The sequence below is a fragment of the Musca autumnalis genome, unplaced genomic scaffold, assembly GCF_047663935.1.
Source record: "Musca autumnalis isolate F117 unplaced genomic scaffold, ASM4766393v1 scaffold_5, whole genome shotgun sequence".
Taxonomy (NCBI): Eukaryota; Metazoa; Arthropoda; class Insecta; order Diptera; family Muscidae; genus Musca; species Musca autumnalis.
The window spans coordinates 152,086,890-152,109,907 of NW_027412088.1; the positions used below are offsets into that span (position 1 = coordinate 152,086,890).

The 23,018-nt window shown below is 36.9% G+C and overlaps 4 protein-coding genes across 4 annotated transcripts; all 4 read right to left on the bottom strand.

Moving 5' to 3' along the window:
• Positions 1 to 3,697: 3,697 nt before the first annotated feature.
• Positions 3,698 to 4,108, bottom strand: LOC141386794 (uncharacterized). Its single transcript, XM_073955706.1, has 2 exons — positions 4,075 to 4,108; positions 3,698 to 4,000 (listed from the first exon to the last, which is right to left on the bottom strand). The coding sequence occupies exons 1-2, from the start codon at positions 4,078 to 4,080 to the stop codon at positions 3,698 to 3,700; spliced, it is 309 nt and encodes a 102-aa protein (XP_073811807.1). The 5' UTR covers positions 4,081 to 4,108.
• Positions 4,109 to 10,540: 6,432 nt separating this feature from the next.
• Positions 10,541 to 15,584, bottom strand: LOC141386795 (uncharacterized). Its single transcript, XM_073955707.1, has 4 exons — positions 15,455 to 15,584; positions 15,029 to 15,360; positions 10,917 to 11,070; positions 10,541 to 10,878 (listed from the first exon to the last, which is right to left on the bottom strand). Exons 1-4 carry the CDS (start codon positions 15,458 to 15,460, stop codon positions 10,576 to 10,578), a joined length of 795 nt encoding a protein of 264 aa, XP_073811808.1. The 5' UTR covers positions 15,461 to 15,584; the 3' UTR covers positions 10,541 to 10,575.
• Positions 15,585 to 17,510: 1,926 nt separating this feature from the next.
• On the bottom strand, positions 17,511 to 18,034 carry LOC141387518 (uncharacterized). The gene is made up of 2 exons (XM_073957380.1): positions 17,992 to 18,034; positions 17,511 to 17,917 (listed from the first exon to the last, which is right to left on the bottom strand). Exons 1-2 carry the CDS (start codon positions 17,995 to 17,997, stop codon positions 17,615 to 17,617), a joined length of 309 nt encoding a protein of 102 aa, XP_073813481.1. The 5' UTR covers positions 17,998 to 18,034; the 3' UTR covers positions 17,511 to 17,614.
• A 3,673-nt stretch (positions 18,035 to 21,707) lies between these two features.
• LOC141386796 (uncharacterized) lies at positions 21,708 to 22,121 on the bottom strand. The gene is made up of 2 exons (XM_073955708.1): positions 22,100 to 22,121; positions 21,708 to 22,016 (listed from the first exon to the last, which is right to left on the bottom strand). The coding sequence occupies exons 1-2, from the start codon at positions 22,103 to 22,105 to the stop codon at positions 21,708 to 21,710; spliced, it is 315 nt and encodes a 104-aa protein (XP_073811809.1). The 5' UTR covers positions 22,106 to 22,121.
• Positions 22,122 to 23,018: the final 897 nt, after the last annotated feature.

Sequence of the window (23,018 nt, forward strand, 5' to 3'; positions counted from 1 at the left end):
GCGATCGTGAGAAACCCATGCCTTGGCATCTGTGGTCGAAGGTACTGCTACAAGCACACAAGCTACGGCAAAAAAGGAGGAGGAGACAGGGAAGCTCAGGACGAGTTTAATCTCTGATACTGGTAGCGACTCTGACTTCGAAAAAGACAGCAGCAGCAAAACAAAACAAGCAACAACCCTAGAGCTTCGCAAAGCTGACAACAGAAAGGAAGCAATTGAACTAAACACAGAAGGATAAACTCATGCAGATCAAAGAGACACACTCCACTTTCCCAGAAGAGCTTAGGATCTCCAAAAGAATAGAACACTGAAAAACCATCTTAAAGTACCCCGAGTAAACCTCGTCAAGACCCACGCAGATGTTACAAGAAAACTTTGACAGATTTCGAGACAGTAAGCTTGGACATGAATATAGTGAACTGAATCTTCTGGAAAATCGTTACAATAGCTATCATAAGCAATGAACTTAAATGGGACATTCTTATGTACCATTTGGACCCGCATGTGGACTCTGACTCTTTCGGCAAGATAGTCAGCAGTATTATAATTCTTGGAAAGGTGGCAAGTTGATGCTAGTGAGGAAGGATGAAATCCCTCACATAACCTAGTGTTAGTGTACTTCAAGCGATATGGCTGTAAACTATAGTCAGAGTGCATGATCGGAGTCTTTGCTAATCAAAATCAGACCTTGCACGTTAAGAGATGGAAGGTCTTCACCAGGGAGGAAAAAGAGGATGATACTCTCCTTGATCTGTTACTGTTACCTGTCTCAAAAGACTAAGAGCAAGGCGTAGTACAACTCAAGAGTGGCATGGCAAGGAAAGGCAAGGGTCAGGATGTAAATGTTAACTGAACTGCATAAACTCAATTAACGACTACTCCCATCACAGTTCGGTCCCCTCATACGGGTACCACAACATGTATGGATTTGGGGTAATGAGATAGCTAACTGATTGGTAAAACATTCCAGAGAACAAATAGAAATAGGGAAAATATGAGTACGGAGCATGAGTAAGGAGTAAGGAACACTTTCTCTGTCCATGCTAAGCTTTTGCGAACCTCAAAACCCAGCTCCTGGGTAAAGACTCAATTCAGGAACTTAACAAAATTAGAGCAAAGTAGTTTAAAAACATAAGAGATTTTTTCTATGCATGGCACAGAATTACTAAAATAAAAATATAATAACTTTAGATTTAACCTCCTAGAATGCAGACTAGAGCGCAACAAGCCCACTCTGACTTAACTTACGGACGAGCGGCGATTATAATCAAATGGTAAAGAATGATAAAAGTACCCTTGAGAAAAATGTTGAAATTTTGTGCGTGGGTACTGAGATAAACCGGGATAGTCCAAGATTTTGACTAAATCGAATAATCTCTTTACCGTGCACACTTTACCGAATACAACTGACCTTTTGTGGGTAAGGTACCCGAAAAAGTGGACCGATACGGCCCAGTTTGTGCAAAATTGGTCAATCTGTTCTATAGTTATCGTGCGCACCAGCCAGCAACATGGCATTCTTGCTTGAGTTATTTCTGTAAAGGAACAAGTAAAAAAGTATCAATCGGCTTTGCCGACAGAGATATACCCTCAGCCTGTGTATATTGAAACAATTTTTTTCCAAAAAACGCATGTATTTAGGGAGTTTTAAAAATTTTGGGCGTTTGAACTGACAAAAATGTTGATTAGGATTTAATATCAAAAGTTTTGCGGAGGAGATACTAAAAAGAATGGATCTCCTGCCACTACATATGGTACCATAGGGGTTTTTTAGAACTTCAGGGATGTTTGCTCAAGAAGTATGAACTTGCCCCTGAAACAACTTTTACCATCGCAATTGAGGCAGCAATGCAAGTAGCTTCAACAAAAATCAAAGTGATTCGAAAGCAGGTCTTAAAGTGAACATGTATCCGAAATTTTGAGTGGGAGGTACCGGATGGAGTGGACAAATATAGTCCATATTTGAACCTGAACTATATCTGGTAGATATATTAGGATGTGTAAAGTATGGACCAATTCGGCCACTCTCTTCAAGAGTTATCGTACGCACAATTTTTCCGAACATTTTTGAACTTTTGTGGGGGAGGTACCTGAAGGAGTGGACCGATATGGCTTATCTTCGAAATTAAACTATGTTTGGACAAAATATTACTAAGGCCAAACTTTGGACCGAATCGGCAGACCTGTTCGAGAGTTATTTTGCCCTCCAACCTCCTCACACAGTGTCATAGGGGTTTTTTGCAACTTTCAGGCTATTTTCTCAGGAAGTATGGACTTGCCCCTGATGAAACTTATACCGTCGTATGGAGGGCAGTGAATACAAGTTGCTAAAGCAAAAATCAAAGCGATTCGAGAGATGTTGCTAAACTGAACTTTCCCAAAATTTTGTGTGGGAGGTACCCGACGGAGTGGACCGATTGAGTCCATATTAAAATCTGATCTAAGTCTGGTACACGCTCCACGATGGGCAAAGTATGGACCAAATCGGTTACACCCTTCAAGAGTTATTGTGCGTACAAATTTTCCGAACATTTTCGAACTTTTGTGGGGAAGGTACCGGAAGGAGTGGACCGATATAGCTCATCTTCAAACTTAAACTAAGTTTGGACAAAATATTACGAAAGCCAAAATTTGAACCGAATCGGTTCATCCCTTCGAGAGTTATCGTGCGCTCCAGCCAGCCAGACAGACAGACAGACGGACGGACATTGCTCAATCGACTCCAAATTGTCTGAAACACATTTCGTCCAAACATACTTGGGGTCTAAAACCATTATTTCGATGAGGCACATTTTGCCCGTATGAAAGTGTATATACCCTTCATAGCCTAAAGGCTGAGGGTATAATAAAGAAATTCTATGAACAAGTTTGAACTAGCCGGTACGTGATCTTTATTCTGTTACCTAATATGACTTAAGCAGCCTTTGTTACTTATTTATTTCGTAAGGTACTCAGAAGTTACTCCCTTTCTTTGCATAGTTTGCAACAATTGATTTACCCCATTAAGGGCTGACCCCCACTTGTAAATTGCAGAAAATCGAACAATTGTATTGGCTTATTTTAAAGTCAGTTATGGCATTGTTTTATATACTTTTAAAAAATCGATTGATGAAGGGCTAGATCTTTATGTTCTTAATAAGCCCACAAAGATATATGACGATCGGTTAATTAGTTTTCGAGCTAGAATTGGCACCGCAAAATGCTTTTACAAAAAAGGGATTTCGTGCACGGCTATTTTCCAAAAAACCAAATAATATTTTTCAACAAAAAAGAATTCGTTCACTATGAAAATAAAAAATAAATCTATCAAAAACTGTTGGTATTTTTTTTTGGCTTAACAAGTGCGGGTCACGCTTTAAGGAAAAACAATATGACGATCGGTTAGTTAGTTTTCGAGCTAGAGTTGGCACCGCAAAAGGGATTTCGTGGACGGCCATTTTCCACAAAATCAAATTATATTTTTCAACAAAAAAAATCGTTCACTAGATTAAGCTGTGCTCTTTCAGATGAAAAAGAAATTCATAAAAAATTTTGGTATCTTTTGGGCTTAACAAGTGGGGGTCACCCTTTAAAGAAAAACAATAATTGTTCCAGGGTTTAGGATTTTTTATTCATTACTTCTCCAAAATCAAGAGTCCATAAAAACATTCGGGATCATTTTCATTTCGATTATTTACGCATTCCAATTTCAAAGAATTTACTTCTTTTTCAACAAAGTTGTGTAGACAGCAGGAGCAGCTGGGGCAACAACAGCGGCATGAGTTGAGACTACAGCTGGTGCAGAGTAAGTGGTGTAGGCTGGAGCAGAGTACACTGAACGAGTATAGACTGGGGCAGCAGCGGCATAGGTGGTGTAGGCGGGATGAGCAGCAGCATATGTGGTGTATGCTGGGGCGGCAGCAGCATAAGTGGTATAGGCTGGAGCAGCAGCATAGGTGGTTACTGGAGCAACAACATGAGCGCTAGCAGCAGCAACGAAGAGAGCGAAGCAGATGATGAACTACAAAAAATTTAAGAGATTTAATAACAATAATCCTGGCGATGTTTAAACAAAAGTCGTTTAAAGCTACTTACTTTCATTTTGAGTAGGGGTTTTTTGAAGCTTGTTCTTTGCAATGGAGCGTAATGAACTGATGTCAATTGCCATGATTGTGGGTGCTTTTATACAAAAATAAAAACGACGTAGACACAGTTTTTTTCTAAATTGTTAATTGCTTTTGTTGTGAGTTTCGTTGGTAATAGCACACATATTCTGACATCACAATAACTTGAACTAGTTCCTCTGTTATATATTCAAACATACGTGAGTAAGCTTAAACTAAGGAATTGGATAATATTTTAAGGTGACAAGGAAAATATGAGAGAAAATTATGTTAGGCAATTAATTTCTCTAAGCCAGTTTGGAATGTCTGGAGGCATCGAAGATCTTCAATAGTTGAAGCGGCACAAAGACTGCCTGTTCACCTTGAGTCGACTCTGCTACAGGGCTTCTTATGGTTTTGTGTGGCGTATAATAGAATGTGGTGTTGTGCAATTTCCAGAATCTATAACCATTTTGGGAAATTGGGAAACGGATTCTTATCATGGGGCCTCAATAATCGTCGCTAAGAACCATAGAAAAGAAATAGGCCCACAGGACTAAGTACCTCTTGCATCATGTCAATGTTGAGCACAGAGACCACCCAAAATCCTTTCATCCTACCGAAGGTAAATTGAAATCAAATCAAGCACGATCGCTGATGTTTTCAGGGATACCAATTTGCCGGTGTAGACACAATTGAACAATTAACAACTGAAACAGTGGTTTTAATTCAATTTACTGGAAGTTTCAACATCTTTTGAAGTAGGTCTGTAAGGAAAAAACACTCAAAGGCCAGATCAATCAACGCCTTGATGAACGACATTCACCATGGCTGTTTCCCAAAGAACCGATTCATTCTGTTCAGCTTGAAATGCTTGTCGAACTACATGTCCAACCAATGCTGAAAAGTGAGACTTTGTTGGAGAAGACTTAGTGTCAACTATGGTCGAATCCGTGGGACCGGAAATTGATATATATATATTGTTGAACCATCTCTTTTCACGCAGAGAAAAAATATTTTTCGCTTTTGTTGGAACAAAAATATGTTTTGGTTCCAAAAATGTATTTGTTTTGTTCAAACATTGTAATCCAAATCCAAAAATACCATCTTTTGTTCCAAACATAGAAAACAAAAACAACTTTCGAATTTCCGCAATATTGTTAAAATCGTTAACAATACCGATTGTAGGAACTATCATAATCTAATTTTGTTTACAAAAAGTATTGTCAATACAGAAAACCAGCCCAGAAATTTTTGATTTGAGTGCATATACTTCTCATATACACTTTTCGCATAACTTGGATATAAATGTCGCGTATAATATTGCAATCATTGATGAACACAATACATGGTTTGCTGCATTGGCTGACAACAAAGACAAACAAAAAGCACAAGAACCCACCACAACATAAGGAATAATTAAACACCATAACAAACATGAAAAGGAAAGAAGAATGAAACAAAACAGAAACAAATAAAAACAAGAGTCTCACAAGTACATACACACAAAAACAAAGGTAAAGGCAGCATGTCATACAAACACACCACAACTCACCAAAATTGTTTTTTCAACACGGCATCGAATAGTGAGAGAAGAGAAACAAATTTTCGAAGAAAAGAGAGAAATATTGTTCAGTTGACACAAACTATTTTTGGATTTACAATATTACATGAGGAATCCAACAATATGTTAACAATACATATTTTGCTCTTAGAATATTGTTGGATCAAACATATTTTTTTTCTCTGCGTGTTCAAAGTATGATGATGCTGATAAAAATTCAAACACCTAAGACGTCTTCTCCAATGTTTGACCTCATCTCCCTTGCACTACCAAATAACACATAAGCGGCAAAGCTTTCCCATAGAACATTCCGACAAAAGAATCACCAAGAACCAAAAAAATTGTCGAGATAACGAACAAGAACGATCAAAGGTACGAATACTCTAATTCAAAAAAAAAACTCACCAAGTCTATCCACAAAGAAATCGCAGTTTTGTTTTCTAACTTGTTGCGCCCATAACGTCACCAAGACTTTGGACAAACGAATAGACAATCAGATCCCAATGATCCGTGGGAAAGTCACATATGTATGTATATTGCCGAAGGACATGGATAAATTTCAAATCGGAACTAGTTCCAATATCAGGATAATGGAGCGAGAAAAGAGTGTTCTAAATGCATATGGTCATTATCATTGTCATATTCAGACTTCAAGGCATATCACGTTAGACAAAATCTGGGCATGGGTAAATTTGAGACTTGTTTACATATACAGCGTAAAATACATATATCTCTAACGTGGCCCATGTACCTTTGAAAAATACACAATATTGGGGAGGTAGCAGTGTGGGCACTTACTTCACGAGAATTTTGGGTAGAAGAGTTCCTGTTTGTTAAGGGATCATCGCTCACCTGCGTTTTCCATGAAATATCACAGGGATCTCTCGATAACGAAGCCTCCGAACTGCCAAAACAGTTAAGAAATTTATATAAAATATTCAAAATTTTTTTTTATATATCCACAACTTTTAGGCTAAAATTTTTTCTCAAACATGATTTCCTATAGCGGGAATGAATGAAATTTCGCCTATTAATGACCACCACTTTAAAAAAAAATTGTTTTTGGAAAAATACTATGAAATGAAAAAACATCTCAAAAAATTATTTCCATTCCATATTTCATTGAGATCGGACACATATAACGTGTTTCGTGCACCAAATACAAAAAATCGGCCAAAAATATATATGGGAGCTATATCCAAATCTGAACCGATTTTGATATAATTTTGCTCACTTATTTCTAGACCGAATCCCGTCACACATTCCGAATTTCATTGAGATCGGACATATATAACGTCTTTCGTGCACCAAATACGAAAAATCGGCCGAAAATTTATATGGGAGCTATATTCAAATTTGAACCGACTTTGATATAATTTTGCACGTTTATCTATAGACCTACTTCCGTAACACATTCCAAATTTCACCAAAATTGGACAGATACAGCGTGTTTGGTGCATCAAAGACTTCAGATCGGCCGAAAATATATATGGGAGCTATATCCAAATCTGAACCTATTTTCACCAAAAACAATAGCGTTCTTAATTAGGCTAAAAAAATATCTTCCCCAATTTTCAGCCAAATCGAATAATATATGCGACCTGTACGTTGCGAACGGACGGACGGACATGCATAAATCGATTCAGAAAGTGATTCTATGCATATCCCTAGAAGGAACTATGTGTCTATCTCTTTTCCTTAGGCATGTTACATACAAATGCACTAACACATAATACCCTTACCACAGGGTGGTGAAGGGTATAACAAGTGAGAAGCAAAAGGTTATTCCATTTGGTCATGTCGTGTGGATTCAAAGCTTACATTCAGTTATATGTATTTGGGGATTTCTGAGTGAAATCGGACACTTTTTCAAGATGAGGTTTTTGATTTCCTTTATTTCTTGCTGCGGTGATGCTGCTCATTAGCAAAACATTTTAGTATATTTTCAGATTTGTTTGGACTAACCGCTCCAGAGATATCGCGCCTTGAAAAAGTCAAATTCTGTAAAAACTACATGCAAAGAAATACTCATAACGTCTTTAATATTGGTCCAATTTGAAAAAATCATTTTTTTATGTTTTGTTGTTTTATCAGCTGTTAAATAAAAAATAGCAACAAAATTTGCACAGTGGGCTTGGAAGCTATTTCCGCGATTTAATATTTAAAATCAATTTTTGAACATGTTCGACCCCTTCGATTTTCTTTAATTTTTTTTGTATTAAACTGCGTTCAATTACAAAAATTTTAAGTCATATGTGGTAATGGGATTCGGATGATTACTATTTTTTCTGAATTTTTTAAAATTTGTCAATTCAATTTTTCCTTTATAACTTTGTGCAAAATTTATTAATTTATTAAAAAAATTAAAAGTTTCATTTTTAAACATTTGTTTTGATTTTATATTTATGAATTTATCTCAAACATCTTAAAAACAGCATCATTTTTCGATTTTGAAAATGCATCAGCGAAAATTCCATTAAAGCCCACTGTGCATTTTTTTTCTATTTTTTATGATAAATATATAATATATAATGATAAATATGTACTCTTAGCTTCAAAAATACAGGAAATACAAATTTTGGACAAAGGTATAAAGGAAAATTTGTACTGACAAATCTTAAAAAATTCAGAAAAAATACTAATGGTCCGAATCCCATTACCACATAGGACTTAAAATTTTTGTAATTGAACGTAGTTTAATACAAAAAAATTTAAAGAAAATCGAAGGAGTCGAACATCTTAAAAAATTGATTTTAAATATTAAATCGCGGAAATAGCATCCAAGCCCACTTTGCAAATTTTGTTGCTATTTTTGATTTAACAGCTGATAAAACAACAAAACATACAAAAACAGATTTTTTCAAATTGGACCAATATTAAAGAAGTTATGAGTATTTCTTTGCATGTAGTATTTACAGAATTTGACTTTTTCAAGGCGCGATATCTCTGGAACGGTTAGTCCAAAAAAATCTGAAAATATACTAAAATGTTTTGCTAATGAGCAGCATCACCGTAGCAAAAAATAAAGGAAATCAAAAACCTCATCTTGAAAAAGTTTCCGATTTCACTCAGAAATCCCCATTTATATCTGCTTATTGTGACTTCAACATTTGTCAAAAAACGCATATAGACAAATTTTCAAATGACTTTGTGCGTGAGCCTTTTTTTCGAATCGCCTTATAATAAAGATTTTATTTAATCTTAAGTAAAAACTCATCAAAATATGATACAAGGGTACGAGGTTGTAAAAAAGCCATAACCCTAGTATACACACTTTCTTTCACGATAACTCTCGAACGAACCAACCTATTCGGTCCAAAATTTGATCGTCGTAATATATTGTCCAAACTTAGATCAACTTCGAATATGGACTATAACAAAAGTATAACAACTTCGCTAAAGTTGAGGTATTGGACTATTTTAAAATAGCTCATAAATATAACCCACATTTTGTACATATTAAGCTAGCATACTTTATTTGGATCATCAAATGCTTGTTCAACTATATTCTCCGTAAATCTCCCAACATGATGATATTACTAATCATTCATGTCCCTATTCATTCCTCAGACAAATACATGTAACTGTAAAGAAAAGAAAAGAAGCGTAATGCAAAAATGTTAATGAAAGGAAGTATATAAGCATTTTATCAACAACAGGGATATGCTAATGACAAAAACCCCATTAAAGCGCAATTCGGCTTATACAAATTGTAGGAAAGCACAAATTTGGACTCAGGATTGTATTCCATAGCAGCTTCCAGTTCCTTTGAGTATGAACTTAGTAGTTGAAATCACATGGAACATAGCTTTACTCCATCTATCGCCAAATGTTAACAATTAAGTTTTCCAATCTTGTTTTGTTTTTTGTTGAAGTTCAATCTCATTTTCGATTGTTTGAGTGGAGTATTCCCCCATTGGCTCAACTTCATTTATTACCCTCTATTACAGAGAGTAATGTTTTTCAAAACGAACTGACAGTGTTGCAAAATTTTACTGATCGCTACCAATATCATGATTTCATCCCGGCGAAGGGAATTATCAATTGGCTTCTCAGTTTTTGAAATGATGCCTTTTTTAGCGAAAAACCGAACTCTTTAAGTGTCTAGTATTCCCATATGAATGAGAATCACACTCACTTTTCGGCTTTTCCAAAGAAACACCAAAATCAAAATATTTTGCAACATGTCAGCACGTATCAACTAAGAATTCTTCGAATTCTGTGAGTTGAAAAGAACACCAACACAGTTGCCTGTGAGGTTGTTTATTGGAATTTTGTTTTTTTGTTTTTAACAAAGCTCCAATTCGCCCGTGCCTCGGCTGTTTTTTGTTTGTTTTGTTTTTTGTTGAAGTTCAATCTCATTTTCGATTGTTTTGATTTTGGTGTTTCTTTGGAAAAGCCGAAAAGTGAGTGTGATTCTCATTCATATGGGAATACTAGACACTTAAAGAGTTCGGTTTTTCGCTAAAAAAGGCATCATTTCAAAAACTGAGAAGCCAATTGATAATTCCCTTCGCCGGGATGAAATCATGATATTGGTAGCGATCAGTAAAATTTTGCAACACTATCAGTTCGTTTTGAAAAACATTACTCTCTGTAATAGAGGGTAATAAATGAAGTTGAGCCAATGGGGGAATACTCCACTCAAACAATCGAAAATTTTCCAATCTTTATGTATTTATATCGTTGCTTCAGAATTGTTATTGAAAAGGACATTTACGAAATATGATAGGGACCACAAGTTCATTATTTTCGTATATTTAATTTTTATTTCGCCACACCTACTATTATTAATAAAATAAATAAAATCCAATAAATAATGTTTTTTTTTACTTTTTATTTTCTCTTTTTTAACAGCATTCAATAGTTTTAATCAATTTGGTCAACACAAAGGATCATTTTCATTACAACATTCCAATTTCAAACAATTTACTTCTTCTTCAACAAAGTGGTGTAGACAGCGGGAGCAGCTGGAGCAACAACTGCGGCATGAGTTGAGACTACAGCTGGAGCAGAGTATGTGGTGTAGGCTGGGGCAGAGTACACAGAACGAGTGTAGACTGGAGCAGCAGCGGCATAGGTGGTGTAGGCGGGATGAGCAGCAGCATATGTGGTGTAAGCTGGGGCAGCAGCGGCATAAGTGGTATAGGCTGGAGCAGCAGCATAGGTGGTTACTGGAGCAACAACATGGGCGCTAGCAGCAGCAGCGAAAAGAACCAAGCAGATAAGGAACTAAAGAGAGAGAGAGAGTGTGTAATTAAATAACAAACCGAAAAAAATAATTGATAATCCTTCTTCAGTGTTGATTCGTCGTCCTTTAATTCTGTTCTTCCATCCATGTCCAAGTATGTATACTTACTTTCATTTTGATTAGTGTTTTTTGTTGAAGCTTGTTCCTTGCAATGGAGCGTAATGAACTGATATCTGTTGACAAGATTGTCAAAGCTTTTATACCAAAATTAACCCAAGAAAATATTGCTTTGTCTTGGTATTTCAATTGTCCCTTATTGTTGTTGTGTATTATTTAGTCTCTTTTGTGGGTGATACGATTAAAGTACGCACTTAACAATGCCTAGAGCATTAAACAAGTTCTTACTGTGTATTATTAGACTTTATATCAATCAAGCTTATTTTCATATTCATATTTTAATGTTCTTTTCTGATTATTGAAGTATTTATGACAACATTTTTCTGAGTCTGTATATAATGTGAAAATATAGATATGGAACATTGTGTTTCAATTGTTAGTCGAATTCCTGTGTTCGATTATTAGGCTAGACAACATCAAATATTTTTCAACGGTGGGAAAAACTCTGCATATTGTTGGCTTGTAAAACTTCTTCTATTCTATACCGGCGTCCTTAAACAATCCGTTTGGACCCAGCGATAAAAAGGAATGTTCATGGGAAATAACTTAATATGGAGAAAGTATTTGTACGCAATTGAATCAATTTTTCCGATCCTGAGCATGACCTCCTCTCCAACATCAGAAATATCTGAACATCACTACACGACTGTACGCATATCAGTCGAGAACTTAACCAAAACAGGCCAATAGATCAGTGTTGGTGGAGCTTAACCTATAAAAAACGTTTCATACTAATACTAATTTAGAAACATAGATGAAATTTTCCACTTTCATAGTCAAGCTTCTCTTTAAAAATATCCCTGAAAGCAGCGGATATATTCGGATAAGATCTAATCATCGCCAAATTCTTGGACCCTGATCTTCAAAATGTTGTGACGATCCTATTACAACTGCGATTCTATTCATCATCCTGACGATCCTATTACAACCCGATCGACTCAGCTGGTCGGGACCTTCCATAATTTCGATGTGTTACCAACTTTTGAGCCGAAACTAATTTATAATACCATGCCCACATTATGGTGTAGGGTATAATTATTTTTTATTAAATAAATGGTTTAGGAAAGTGCATATCAATTTCTAGAATGGACGAAGACGATTTATTTCGATCCGTGGATACAGAATTTACAAAGGAATTTTACCGGATAGGAACTGCTTCCGCATTTTCTGCACGAAAGGAAAAAATTGTAAGTTTGTGGCCTAATAATGAAAATGCCAACATTTTTCATCAAAAATCGCTTTATTGTTTTTCATAGTTATGTATACACTTTTACATGCGCTCAAACCTTTTGTCGAAGCACTTTTTCCACTCCGAATGAGGCACATATAAAACACGGGTTTTGAACGCTTCAAAAGCATCTTCTAACAACGAATAGTTTGACCATGCCTTTTTTATAGATGTGCGGGAATAAAACAAGTAAAAAAGTATCAGTGGACTTTGCCGAGAGAGTTTTGCCCTCAGCCTGTGTGAATTGAAACTTTCATCAATTGACAATATCAAATGTAATACGGTCTTTAAATTTCCAAAGGATCTTCAAATAGATCTTAAACTGTCCTTTAACAAAAATGTTGAACTTTTGTGGATAAAGACCGATATGGACCATTTCTGAAGTAAAATTACCTTTGGACAAAATGTTAGTAGATCGAAAGTTTGGACGGCTGCTCCGTTCAACAGATACCGGATACCGGAATTTGAGCACCGATAGTGCACATCTTCGAAATTAAACAAAGCTTTGAACAATTTTGGACCAAATCGGTTGATCCGATCAAGTGTTATCGTCCGCTTCATTCAGCCAGTTTACATGGTTCCATAGGGGTTTTTATAGTTTTGGAGCTATTTTCTCAGGAAGAATGGATTTGCGCCCCAAAAAACTTGTACCGTCGTAATGGCGGCAGCGAATGCAAGTTATTACAACAAAGATCAATGTGATTCGAGAGAAGGCCGTAAACAGCATTTTTTCGAAATTGTGTTTGGGATGTACCCGAAGGAGTGGACATATGCAATCAATATTCGAAACTGATCTATGTCTTGTAGAAATATGACGATGTTCAAAGTACGGACCATTTCGGATACTCTTCTCCAGAGTTATCGTGCGCACAATTTTCCGAACAATTTTGAACTTTTGTGGGGGAGGTACGATTTGGCTAATCTTCGAACCTAAACTAAGTTTGGACAAAATATTACGAATTTTGGACCTAATAGACAGATCCGTTCGAGAGTTATCTTGTGCTCCAACCATTACACACAGTGTCAAAGAGATTTTTTGCAACTTTCAGGTTATTTTCTCAGGAAGTATGGACTTGCCCCTGACGAAAGTTGTACCGTCGTATGGGGTGGGGGGCAGTGAATATATGTATGTCGCTACAACAAAAATCAAACTGATTCGACAACAGGCCCTAATCTGAACTTATCCGAAATTTTCTGTGGGAGTTACCCGAAGGAGTGGACCGATTGAGTCCATATTGGAACCTTATCTAAATCTGGTAGACATTTCACGATTTGCAAAGTATGGACGAAATCGGTTACTCCCTTCAAGAGTTTCGTACGCACAAATTTTCCGAACATTTTCGAACTTTTGTGGGGGAGGTACCGGAACGAGTGGATCGATATAACCCATCTTCGAACTTAAACTAAGTTTGGACAAAATATTACGAAAGCCAAATTTTGGACCAAATCGGATCATCCGTTCGAGAGTTATCGTGCCAGACAGACGGACGGACATTGCTAAATCGACTCCAAATTGCCTGGAACACATTTCGTCGATGAGGCACATTTTGCCCGTATGAAAGTGTATATACCCTTGTTAACAAAAATGCTGAGGATATAATGAAGTAATTGGATACCAAGTCAGCGCTGAACGGACGAACAATTTCACGTTTTGGCCAGCCAAAAAACGCTGGTTTGAACCGCTGTGTGAGAACTCACACATGGTTTTTTCGAATTTCTCAGAAGACTAGGCGAACAAACTATGGTGTACCACTTAAAATTGACCGTCCCATTTTGCTTCTTCCACGAGCAACTTCCATTGGATTTAATTAGTTTTCGATTAGTGTATTGTTTCAGGTTCAGACGCATAGATCCATGATTCGTGACCTGTGACAATCTTATAAACCTCTTTTGAAGCACAGCGCTCGTATTCCCTGCACCAAACGACATGAACCTTTTTCGAGCGAATTTCAAATTGTGCTGAATCCAATGAGAACAAACCAATATACGTACAAGTGTTCATGCAATATTGAATGTATGCTGGTGGAAGAAATACCCAAGGATGATTCTATCTTACGGTGTACCACATGACGATCTTGAATTATCAGTTCACGAACGGCATCAATGTTCTCTGGCACAACGGCCGTTTTTTTGACGACCTTCATCTTTGAGCGAGCGTCGACCACAATTGATTTCATTAAACTAGTTTTTTACTACGCTGTGGGATGGTGCTTCATCGCTATAATAGTTGTTCCACAAACATCCGAGAAGGGGCAAAAAGACTTCTCTCATATCAATGAGTGGGACCTACTGTTTATCGGCTATTCCGAACGGCGTGTCTTAAGACAAGTTTCACATTGCTGAAAGTCAAATGGGGCCTGGCAACACGTAGTGCTGCCTAGGCCAGAAACTTATACAGTAGTCCTCGTACATCATCTACAATATATTTTTGAAAAAGGGGAACATTAACAGGGTTGCTCTTCAAGGGAGTAAGAGGGTTCAAATTAGATTGCAAAACATATACTCGTATACCTTTAACTAAGGCATTATACTGTAAGAAATCATCAATGTTCGAGAAATGAATGAAATGTTCGAGAAATGGATCATATTTTGTTTCCCATTTGTCTCTCTTTCGAACTAAAGATAATCGAATTGCTTAAACAACTCATTTACGCCATTCAAGAAAAAGTCATTTGTTCATGTTTAAGATTTTTATTTTTTAGTTTTCCAAAATCAAGAGTCCAGAAAAACATTCGTGATCACTTTCATTTCTATTTCAATACGCATTCCAATTTCAAAGAATTTACTTCTTTTTCAACAAAGTGGTGTAGACAGCAGAAGCAGCTGGGGCAACAACGGTGGCAGCAGCCGGAGCTGCAACTACAGCAGGAGCAGAGTAAGTGGTATAAGCTGGGGCAGAGTACACTGAACGAGTGTAGACTGGAGCAGCAGCGGCATAGGTGGTGTAGGCGGGATGGGCAGCAGCATAGGTGGTGTAGGCAGGATGAGCAGCAGCATAGGTGGTGTAAGCTGGGGCAGCAGCATAAGTGGTATAGGCTGGAGCAGCAGCATAGGTGGTTACTGGAGCAACAACATGAGCGCTAGCAGCAGCAATAAAGAGAGCGAAGCAGATAAGGAACTGGAATATAATAACAAAACAGGAATATTAATTATTATGTTCATTATTATTAGGTTGATTATCCTTGTCCATCGACCCTCTAAGTGGTACTTACTTTCATTTTGAGTAATGTTTGGTTGAAGCTTGTTCTTTGCAATGGAGCGTAATGAACTGATGTCAATTGTCATGATTGTATGTGCTTTTATACAAAAAATGTGGTAGTTTTTTTTAATTATGAATTTCTGTCATTGTGTGTTTCTGTTGTAAAGACACACACACACACAGTCCAACGTCACCAGAACTAAACAAGTTCTTCATTAATAGGCTTAAGCTATTCATTGGCTAGTTTCAAATGCGATAGAATGAAGAGGTTCAAAGTTGAATAACATTTTCAGGTGACAAGAGAAATAAAAAAAGAAGAAATGTAAGGTTACTAATTTTACCAATGAGGAAGTTACGTTTTGAACTATTGGGATATTTTGTCTACAGGGAACTAGAGATGTCATAAAAGAGATGTCACACAAAAATAATAGGAAATTGTGTCTAAGACCCTTGAAATACGGAAATCAGTAGGTACCGTTTCACGGAGGGCTTTACCAAAACATTGATCTGTCCATTATACGAGGGGGACTAGAAAGGTTTCTGGCCTAGGCAACATGTGTGTTGCCAGACGCTATTTGACTCTCTCTTGTCGATTGGGGCAAAGAAATTTTGAATAAATGCGATCGTGGTGCATCAAACAATGTTTATAAAATCGTCACAGACTACAAATTTGGATCTATGCATATGAGCCCGAAACAAAACACCAATCGACCGTGGGGGTCTTAGAAGCCGAACCAAATCCAACGATTTTGTTCACGGAAGAAGCACTAATCATGTGCCTACTATACGGCTTGAGGAACGTAGGACGGTTATTCTGTGTGGTACACTACAATTTGTTTGCCTGAAGTCTCCTTAGAAATTCGAAAAACGAACAAGAGGAGACGAATCATTGTGCACCATGACAATGCGAACTCTCACACACTGATTCAAACCAGCGCCTGTTTGACCGAACAAAACGTGGAATTGATGGGTCATCCGCCGTACAGCCCTAACTGGGGATCCAATGACTTCATTTGTTTCCCGCACATCAAGAAAAAAGGCGTAGTCAACGATTTTCATCGCCAGAAGATGCTGTAAAAGCGTTCAAAAACCATGTTTTGTAGGTGTCTCAATCGGAGTGGAAAAAGTGCTTCAACAATGGTTTGAGCGCATGAAAAAGTGTATATATCATGCATGAAACTACTTAAGAAAACAATAAAACTATTTTTGATTGTAAATATTCGCGTTTGCATCGTTAGGCTAGAAACTTTTCTGGTTCCCTTCGGTCCATGTCCGTCCATGTTTTGGTATAGCTCCCATATAACGGCATCTCCCAAGTTTCTGGTATTTTGAGGGTCTTAGCCACAATGTTTTGCGGAACTATACGTAATTTGACTTTTAAGGTTTCCACCACTTTGATATTGCCCCATAGGTGATACCTTTCACCTGGCTGAACGTATTCTTTAGAGTAGATTAGATAATTTAGGCATTTGGGGTATTTTTGGTCCAAAAATGTTTCCACCTAAAATTGTGATAGGAAACTAATTATTCCATTTTAATTAAGACTTTATGGTGGAGGGTATAAAAAGTTCGGCCCGGCCGTAACGACTTCCTACTTGTTTAATTTTGTTTTGTTATAGCCCACATTTTCCAATAACATTGTTTTTTTAATTAATTTCTAGTTGGAATCGAGCTTAATGACCGTTTATTTTTGCAAAAAAAGGAAAGCTGAAGATTCGAACCCACACAACCACCACTATGTGACATGCATGTTTCGCCGTTGATAGAGCGGCTCATAAGACATATCGGCTGTGGAGTGGTTTCTCTGTCATCGAACTTTTCTTCTTTCAAATGCAATTTTTTTTTTTACAACAACAATGGGTATTTGACATTTAATTGTGCTTTCATGACAAACACCTTTTATTACGATGGGAGGTATTAAAAGTTCCAACCCGGTGGAACTTACCGCATTTTTCTTCTTTGTTTTTGAAGGGACTGAAGAGTCACTGATCAGTAATTTTTGTTCCTTTTCTTTGTACAGTTTGTAACCATTTATTTACTATCTTTAAAGGAAAAACTAAGTGTTTCAGTAATAAAGTTTGTTATTTATTCATTTTCCAAAATCAAGAGTCCAAAAAAAAAACACTCGTGGTCACTTTCATTTTGTTTTTTACGCATTCCAATTTCAAAGAATTTACTTCTTCTTTAACAAAGTGGTGTAGACAGCGGGAGCAGCTGGTGCCACGACAGCAGCAGCGGCATGGGTTGAGACTACAGCAGGAGCAGAGTAAGTGGTGTAGGCTGGGGCAGAGTACAATGAGCGAGTGTAGACTGGAGCAGCAGCAGCATAGGTGGTATAGGCAGGAGCAGCGGCATAGGTGGTGTATGCTGGAGCAGCAGAAGCATAAGTGGTATAAGATGGAGCAGCATATGTAGTTACTGGAGCAACAACATGAGCGCTAGCAGCAGCAGCTAAGAGAGCGAAGCAGATAAGGAACTAGAAAGAGGTTAAGAGATTTTATAACAATAATCCTGGCGTCATTTAAACAAAAGTCCTTTAAAGCTACTTACTTTCATTTTGAGTAGGGTTTTGTTGAAGCTTGTTCTTTGCAATGGAGCGTAATGAACTGACGTTAATTACCATGATTGTGGGTGCTTTTATACAAAAAAGTGTAGTAGTTTTTTTTTTCTTAAATTCTAAACTGTTTTTGTTGTGCGTTTCGTTGATAAAGCACACACACAAACCTTGACGTCTAAAGAACTAAACAAGTTCTGCTGTTATACATGTACATGCATGAGTAAGCTAAAGCTATTCAATGTCTTTATTTCTGTGTGAAAAGATTGGGTAATATTTTCAAGTGACAAGGAAAATATGAGAGAAATTGATATTTGCTAATAAGAAATGATGAAACAATTAGTTTATTCGATTTTCATGATTGGCCGTCGAAGGTCTCCAATAGTTGAAGAGGCATCTGGACTACCTGTTCGCCTTGACTTGGCTCTGTTGCGGGGCTTGTTAAGATTTTGTACTCGACTTACATGCACCTATGCATGGGTGGCATAGAAATTTATTGTGGTGCTGTGTACATTCCGGGAATCTATAACGATGTTGGAAAACTGTTTCTTATCATAAGGAGTAGTAAAGCATCAAAAATCTTCGATAAAAACTGTAGAGGAGAAGTAGGCCCTTGGCATCATGACAAGGTTGAGTAAAGAGACCATCCTGCCCCCTTTTCTCCCATAAGTACAGCGTATGTGTTTAGGCTTTTATGAGTACTTTACACGATATGTTTTTTTCATAGGGATTGTCACTTTTTATATACAAAATGTACCAATTTTAAATGGAAGGTGCTTAAACCTCAAAACCAAAAACATTGCCGGAGGGCTTTTTAAATAAATCGCTGTCAAAATTCACATTTTTGGGTTTTTCAGGTTTTCACGATTTTGCTTATAAACCGCAAGTCCTACCGAAATGGGACTAAAAAATGTTGTAGCAGTGAAAATTCTCTACAAGACTGACCTTTATGATATTTTTATATAATTTACCATTTTTGAAATAGAGAAGTTCAAATTGGGACAATGCACTGACTGTATCGCCTCCTCATAAAACAATTTCTCAACTTAAATTTATATAACTCAAAAATGGTACAACCTAGGAAACAATTACAAAAGCCAATCTTGTAGAGAACAGCTATAAGATTTTCTGTAGTACCATTTCGATAAGACATGTCGTTTTCAAAGAAAATCGTGAAACCCTAACAAAAAAAAAACCAAAAATGTCAGCAGAACTTCTATGTCTCAAAAACGGTAAAAACTAGGATCAAATCATAAAGGTCAATCCTCTAGAGAATTTTCATAGCTACAACATTTTCTTTCGACACATTTCGATAAGACTTGCAGTCTCCAAGCAAAATACTGAAAACTTAAAAACATAGATGGATTTTCCTCATCTATGAACATTGCTGTTTCAGAATGCGCAGAAACTTCCCAGGCAATGTTCCGAATTGAGCTTTTGTATCCTCTGGCAACATGCAATACAAAATTACACCAGTCTCGATTCGTAAGTTTGACAAAAAACATACATATTTGGATAGTTGTTTGCTAATAAATTTTATATCTTCTGGGAGCGCAAAATTTAATTTCCTGCAGTGAGAATGAATGAACTTTTGCCTATTAATGCCTAAAATAATAACATTCATTTCACTTTATTATAAAACAAGTAAGAAAAGTCTATAGTCGGACGGAGCCGACCATGGGATACCCTATACCACTATCCCTGGACAATCGCTCTCCACGGAACTTCTTTTCAATGATTGTGAAAATTTAATTATCAAATATCAGAGATGTAATGTATAATACTTATGACCAAAACCAAAAAGTTATCTAGCATGACAAAGACATTTTTGTAGCAGGAAAGGAAAATTTAGTTCACACAAACTAAAATGTAATGAAACCCACTTATGTAGTACTACTACTTCCGTTGTTTAACCGCTACGTTATTGAAATTTTTACCAATTTCACACAAAAGTTTCAGTCCATTTAACCCGCTAAGTGTTATCAGATCTTCACGTTGGTTTGTACGCTTCTTCTTCATCATAAACTCAAACTTTGTTTAAAATTTTGCGGGTTATTATTTTGACCTACAGAGCCGCTACAAAATTGGTTAAAATTTTGTTTTTGGTCCATTTCATCCCCTGAACATTTCACGATCATCACCAAAAACTAATCATTTCCAATCTGGCCCGAACCCAATCTCCTTAAAAAATTTGTTACAATCGGTCTATAATTGCGGCCTTAAGCTTGTTTACAATTTCTAATGGACGGACACATATCGCTAAATCGCTTTATCTCGTCGAGATATGAATTTTGGCATACCAAATAAGGGGTCTAGGACGAATATTTCGTGGTGTTACATAATCTTTTGGAGAGACAATATGTAGCCTGGGATAAAAATGTGGTTCTCTACACAGAACCCATTATATATTAGGCAGTAGGCCCGTTATCTAGCAAACACTTTATTGCAATTTACATCAGAGGAAAGTCAGTAGTTTTTCTTCCATATGTAGGTTACTTTGCGAAATATATATGTCCTCAAGGAATTAAAATATCGACCAAAAATAAAATTTTTATATTTTTCATACAAAAGTAAAAAGTAATAATGATCTCAAAACTAAGCAATTCAGTGGTTTTGGTTTCACTACTTATTCCTCTTCGTATATGATCGATAATATCCCATATACTCGCCTTCATAACATAAATATTCCGTAAAACAGTTTTTAATTTTATAGCGTTTTTTGGTTCTCCTGTAAAGTTTTGGTTTTGTGGGTTACGTCTTCGGGCATTTATGGTGACGAAATATAGTTTTATTCTTTTCCTAAGAAGTTTTCAGCATGATTTATACACTTTTTCATGCACTCAAACCAATTCTTGAAGAACTTTTTCCACTCCGATTGAGACACCTCCAAAACATGGTTTTTGGACGCTTTTACATCATCGTCTGGCGTCGTTGACCACGCCTTTTTTTCTTGATGTGCGGTAATCAAATGAAGTCATTGGATCCCCAGTTAGGGCTGTACGGCGGATGACAAACAGGCCAAACAGGTCAAACAGGCGCTGCTTTGAATCGATGTGTGAGAGCTCACATGGTCAGTTTTACCCAAGAAACAGGCGACCATTAGCTTCGAAGTGCTTCTTCCATTAATAATTTTCGTTTGATTTGCCTCGCTTTCGAAGACCCAAGTGGTCGATTGCTGTTTTGTTTCGGGCTCATAAGCATAGATCCAAGATTCGTCTGTGACGATATTATAAACGTCGTTTGAAGCACAGATCGTATTTATTCACAACTTTTATGCACCAATCCACAATAGCCTTTTTTTAGCGATTATGAAATTTGATTTGATTTTTGCAAGTCACTGTAAACAACACAACACATGGTCCTATGTCAAACTGCCCTGATTGCGTTAAGGTTAAAAACTGACAAACTTTCCAAAAAAAATTCAAATGGCGTCTGGCAACTCGCAGTGTTGCCTAGGCCAGAAAGTTATCGTGCAGCCCTCGTAACCTTCCTATTACGGTGGAGGGTATAATAAAAGGGGAAAAATGAAAAATTCCAATATTTGATGACTAAAATAATTGGTCCACACTTCGTTGATTCACTTTTATCATAAAAAATAACACAAATAGGTTTCTAATGATTTTTATTCTTTTGGTTTTCCAAATCAATAATCCAACAAACATTCGTGATCACTTTCATTTCGACATTTGCACGCATTCCAATTTCAAAGAATTTACTTCTTCTTCAACAAAGTGGTGTATACTTCAGCAGCAGCTGGGGCAACAACAGCGGCAGTAGCAGGAGCTGCAACTACAGCAGGAGCAGAGTATGTGGTGTAGGCTGGGGCAGAGTACACTGATCGAGTGTAGACTGGAGCAGCAGCGGCATAGGTGGTGTAGGCGGGGTGAGCAGCAGCATAAGTGGTGTAAGCTGGAGCAGCAGCGGCATAAGTAGTGTAGGCAGGAGCAGCAGCATAGGTGGTTACTGGTGCAACAACATGAGCGCTAGCAGCGGCAACGAAGAGAGCCAAGCAGATAAGGAACTGAAAGATATTAAAAACATGAATATTAATCCTTATGTTAGGTCTTTATTGTCCTTGCTCGCTTTTCTTAAGCTGGTACTTACTTTCATTGTGAGTAGGGTTTTGTTGAAGCTTGTTCTTTGCAATGGAGCGTAATGTACTGATATCGATTGTAGTGATTGTGAGTGCTTTTATACAACAAACATAATTTATTTTTGAAATTGTAAATTACTGTTGAGGTGCGTTATGTCGGTAAGCTCACAGGCCTCGACGTCATATGAACTAAACTAGTTCTTCTGTTATATTGTACATTCATATATGAGTAAGCTAAAGCTATTCATAAGATTGTTCCAACAAGGTATGTGGAATGATATGCCTTTATTTTTTATTTTTTTTTTTTCTCTGTGAAGAGGTAAACAATTTGATAATATTTTCAGGTGACAATGAAAATAAGGGGAAGAAATAAGGAGAAGAAGGAGAAGAAATAATAGTTGCTAATTCATAACCAATGACAATGTTCTAATCTATTAATATGTATGGCTTATTTGGTCATGATTTGCGCTATGTAAAGCATTCGATAGATCATATGCTCTTGACTGTTATGTACCAAAACCTTTGAAAATGACAAGAATATTTGCACAGGTTGCTGATGCTCATACATAATATAGCTTTACTTAAGTATCTGAGAAGCTACTTCTTATAAGATATAGCCCTTTGCACTCAGTATCTCTTGGGACCGCCTGTTATCGCATAAGTCATTGAAAGTGACAGACGTTCTATCACTAACCGTTGTACATTATTACTAGTCTCTACGTTATGCTTATATTCGCCTACTAGTTGCAAATTTCATTCATTTTGTGTACTATGGTTTCCTGCAATGAAATTAATCGCACTCCGACATATTTCGGTTATTAGAGCAGTCTGTAGCGCTTGTACTACTTAATGATATGAGGTACTGCAAAGTTCTTCTAAGCGTTGCCTGACAAACTCTCGACACTTTTGAGGAAACTATGGAAACATAAC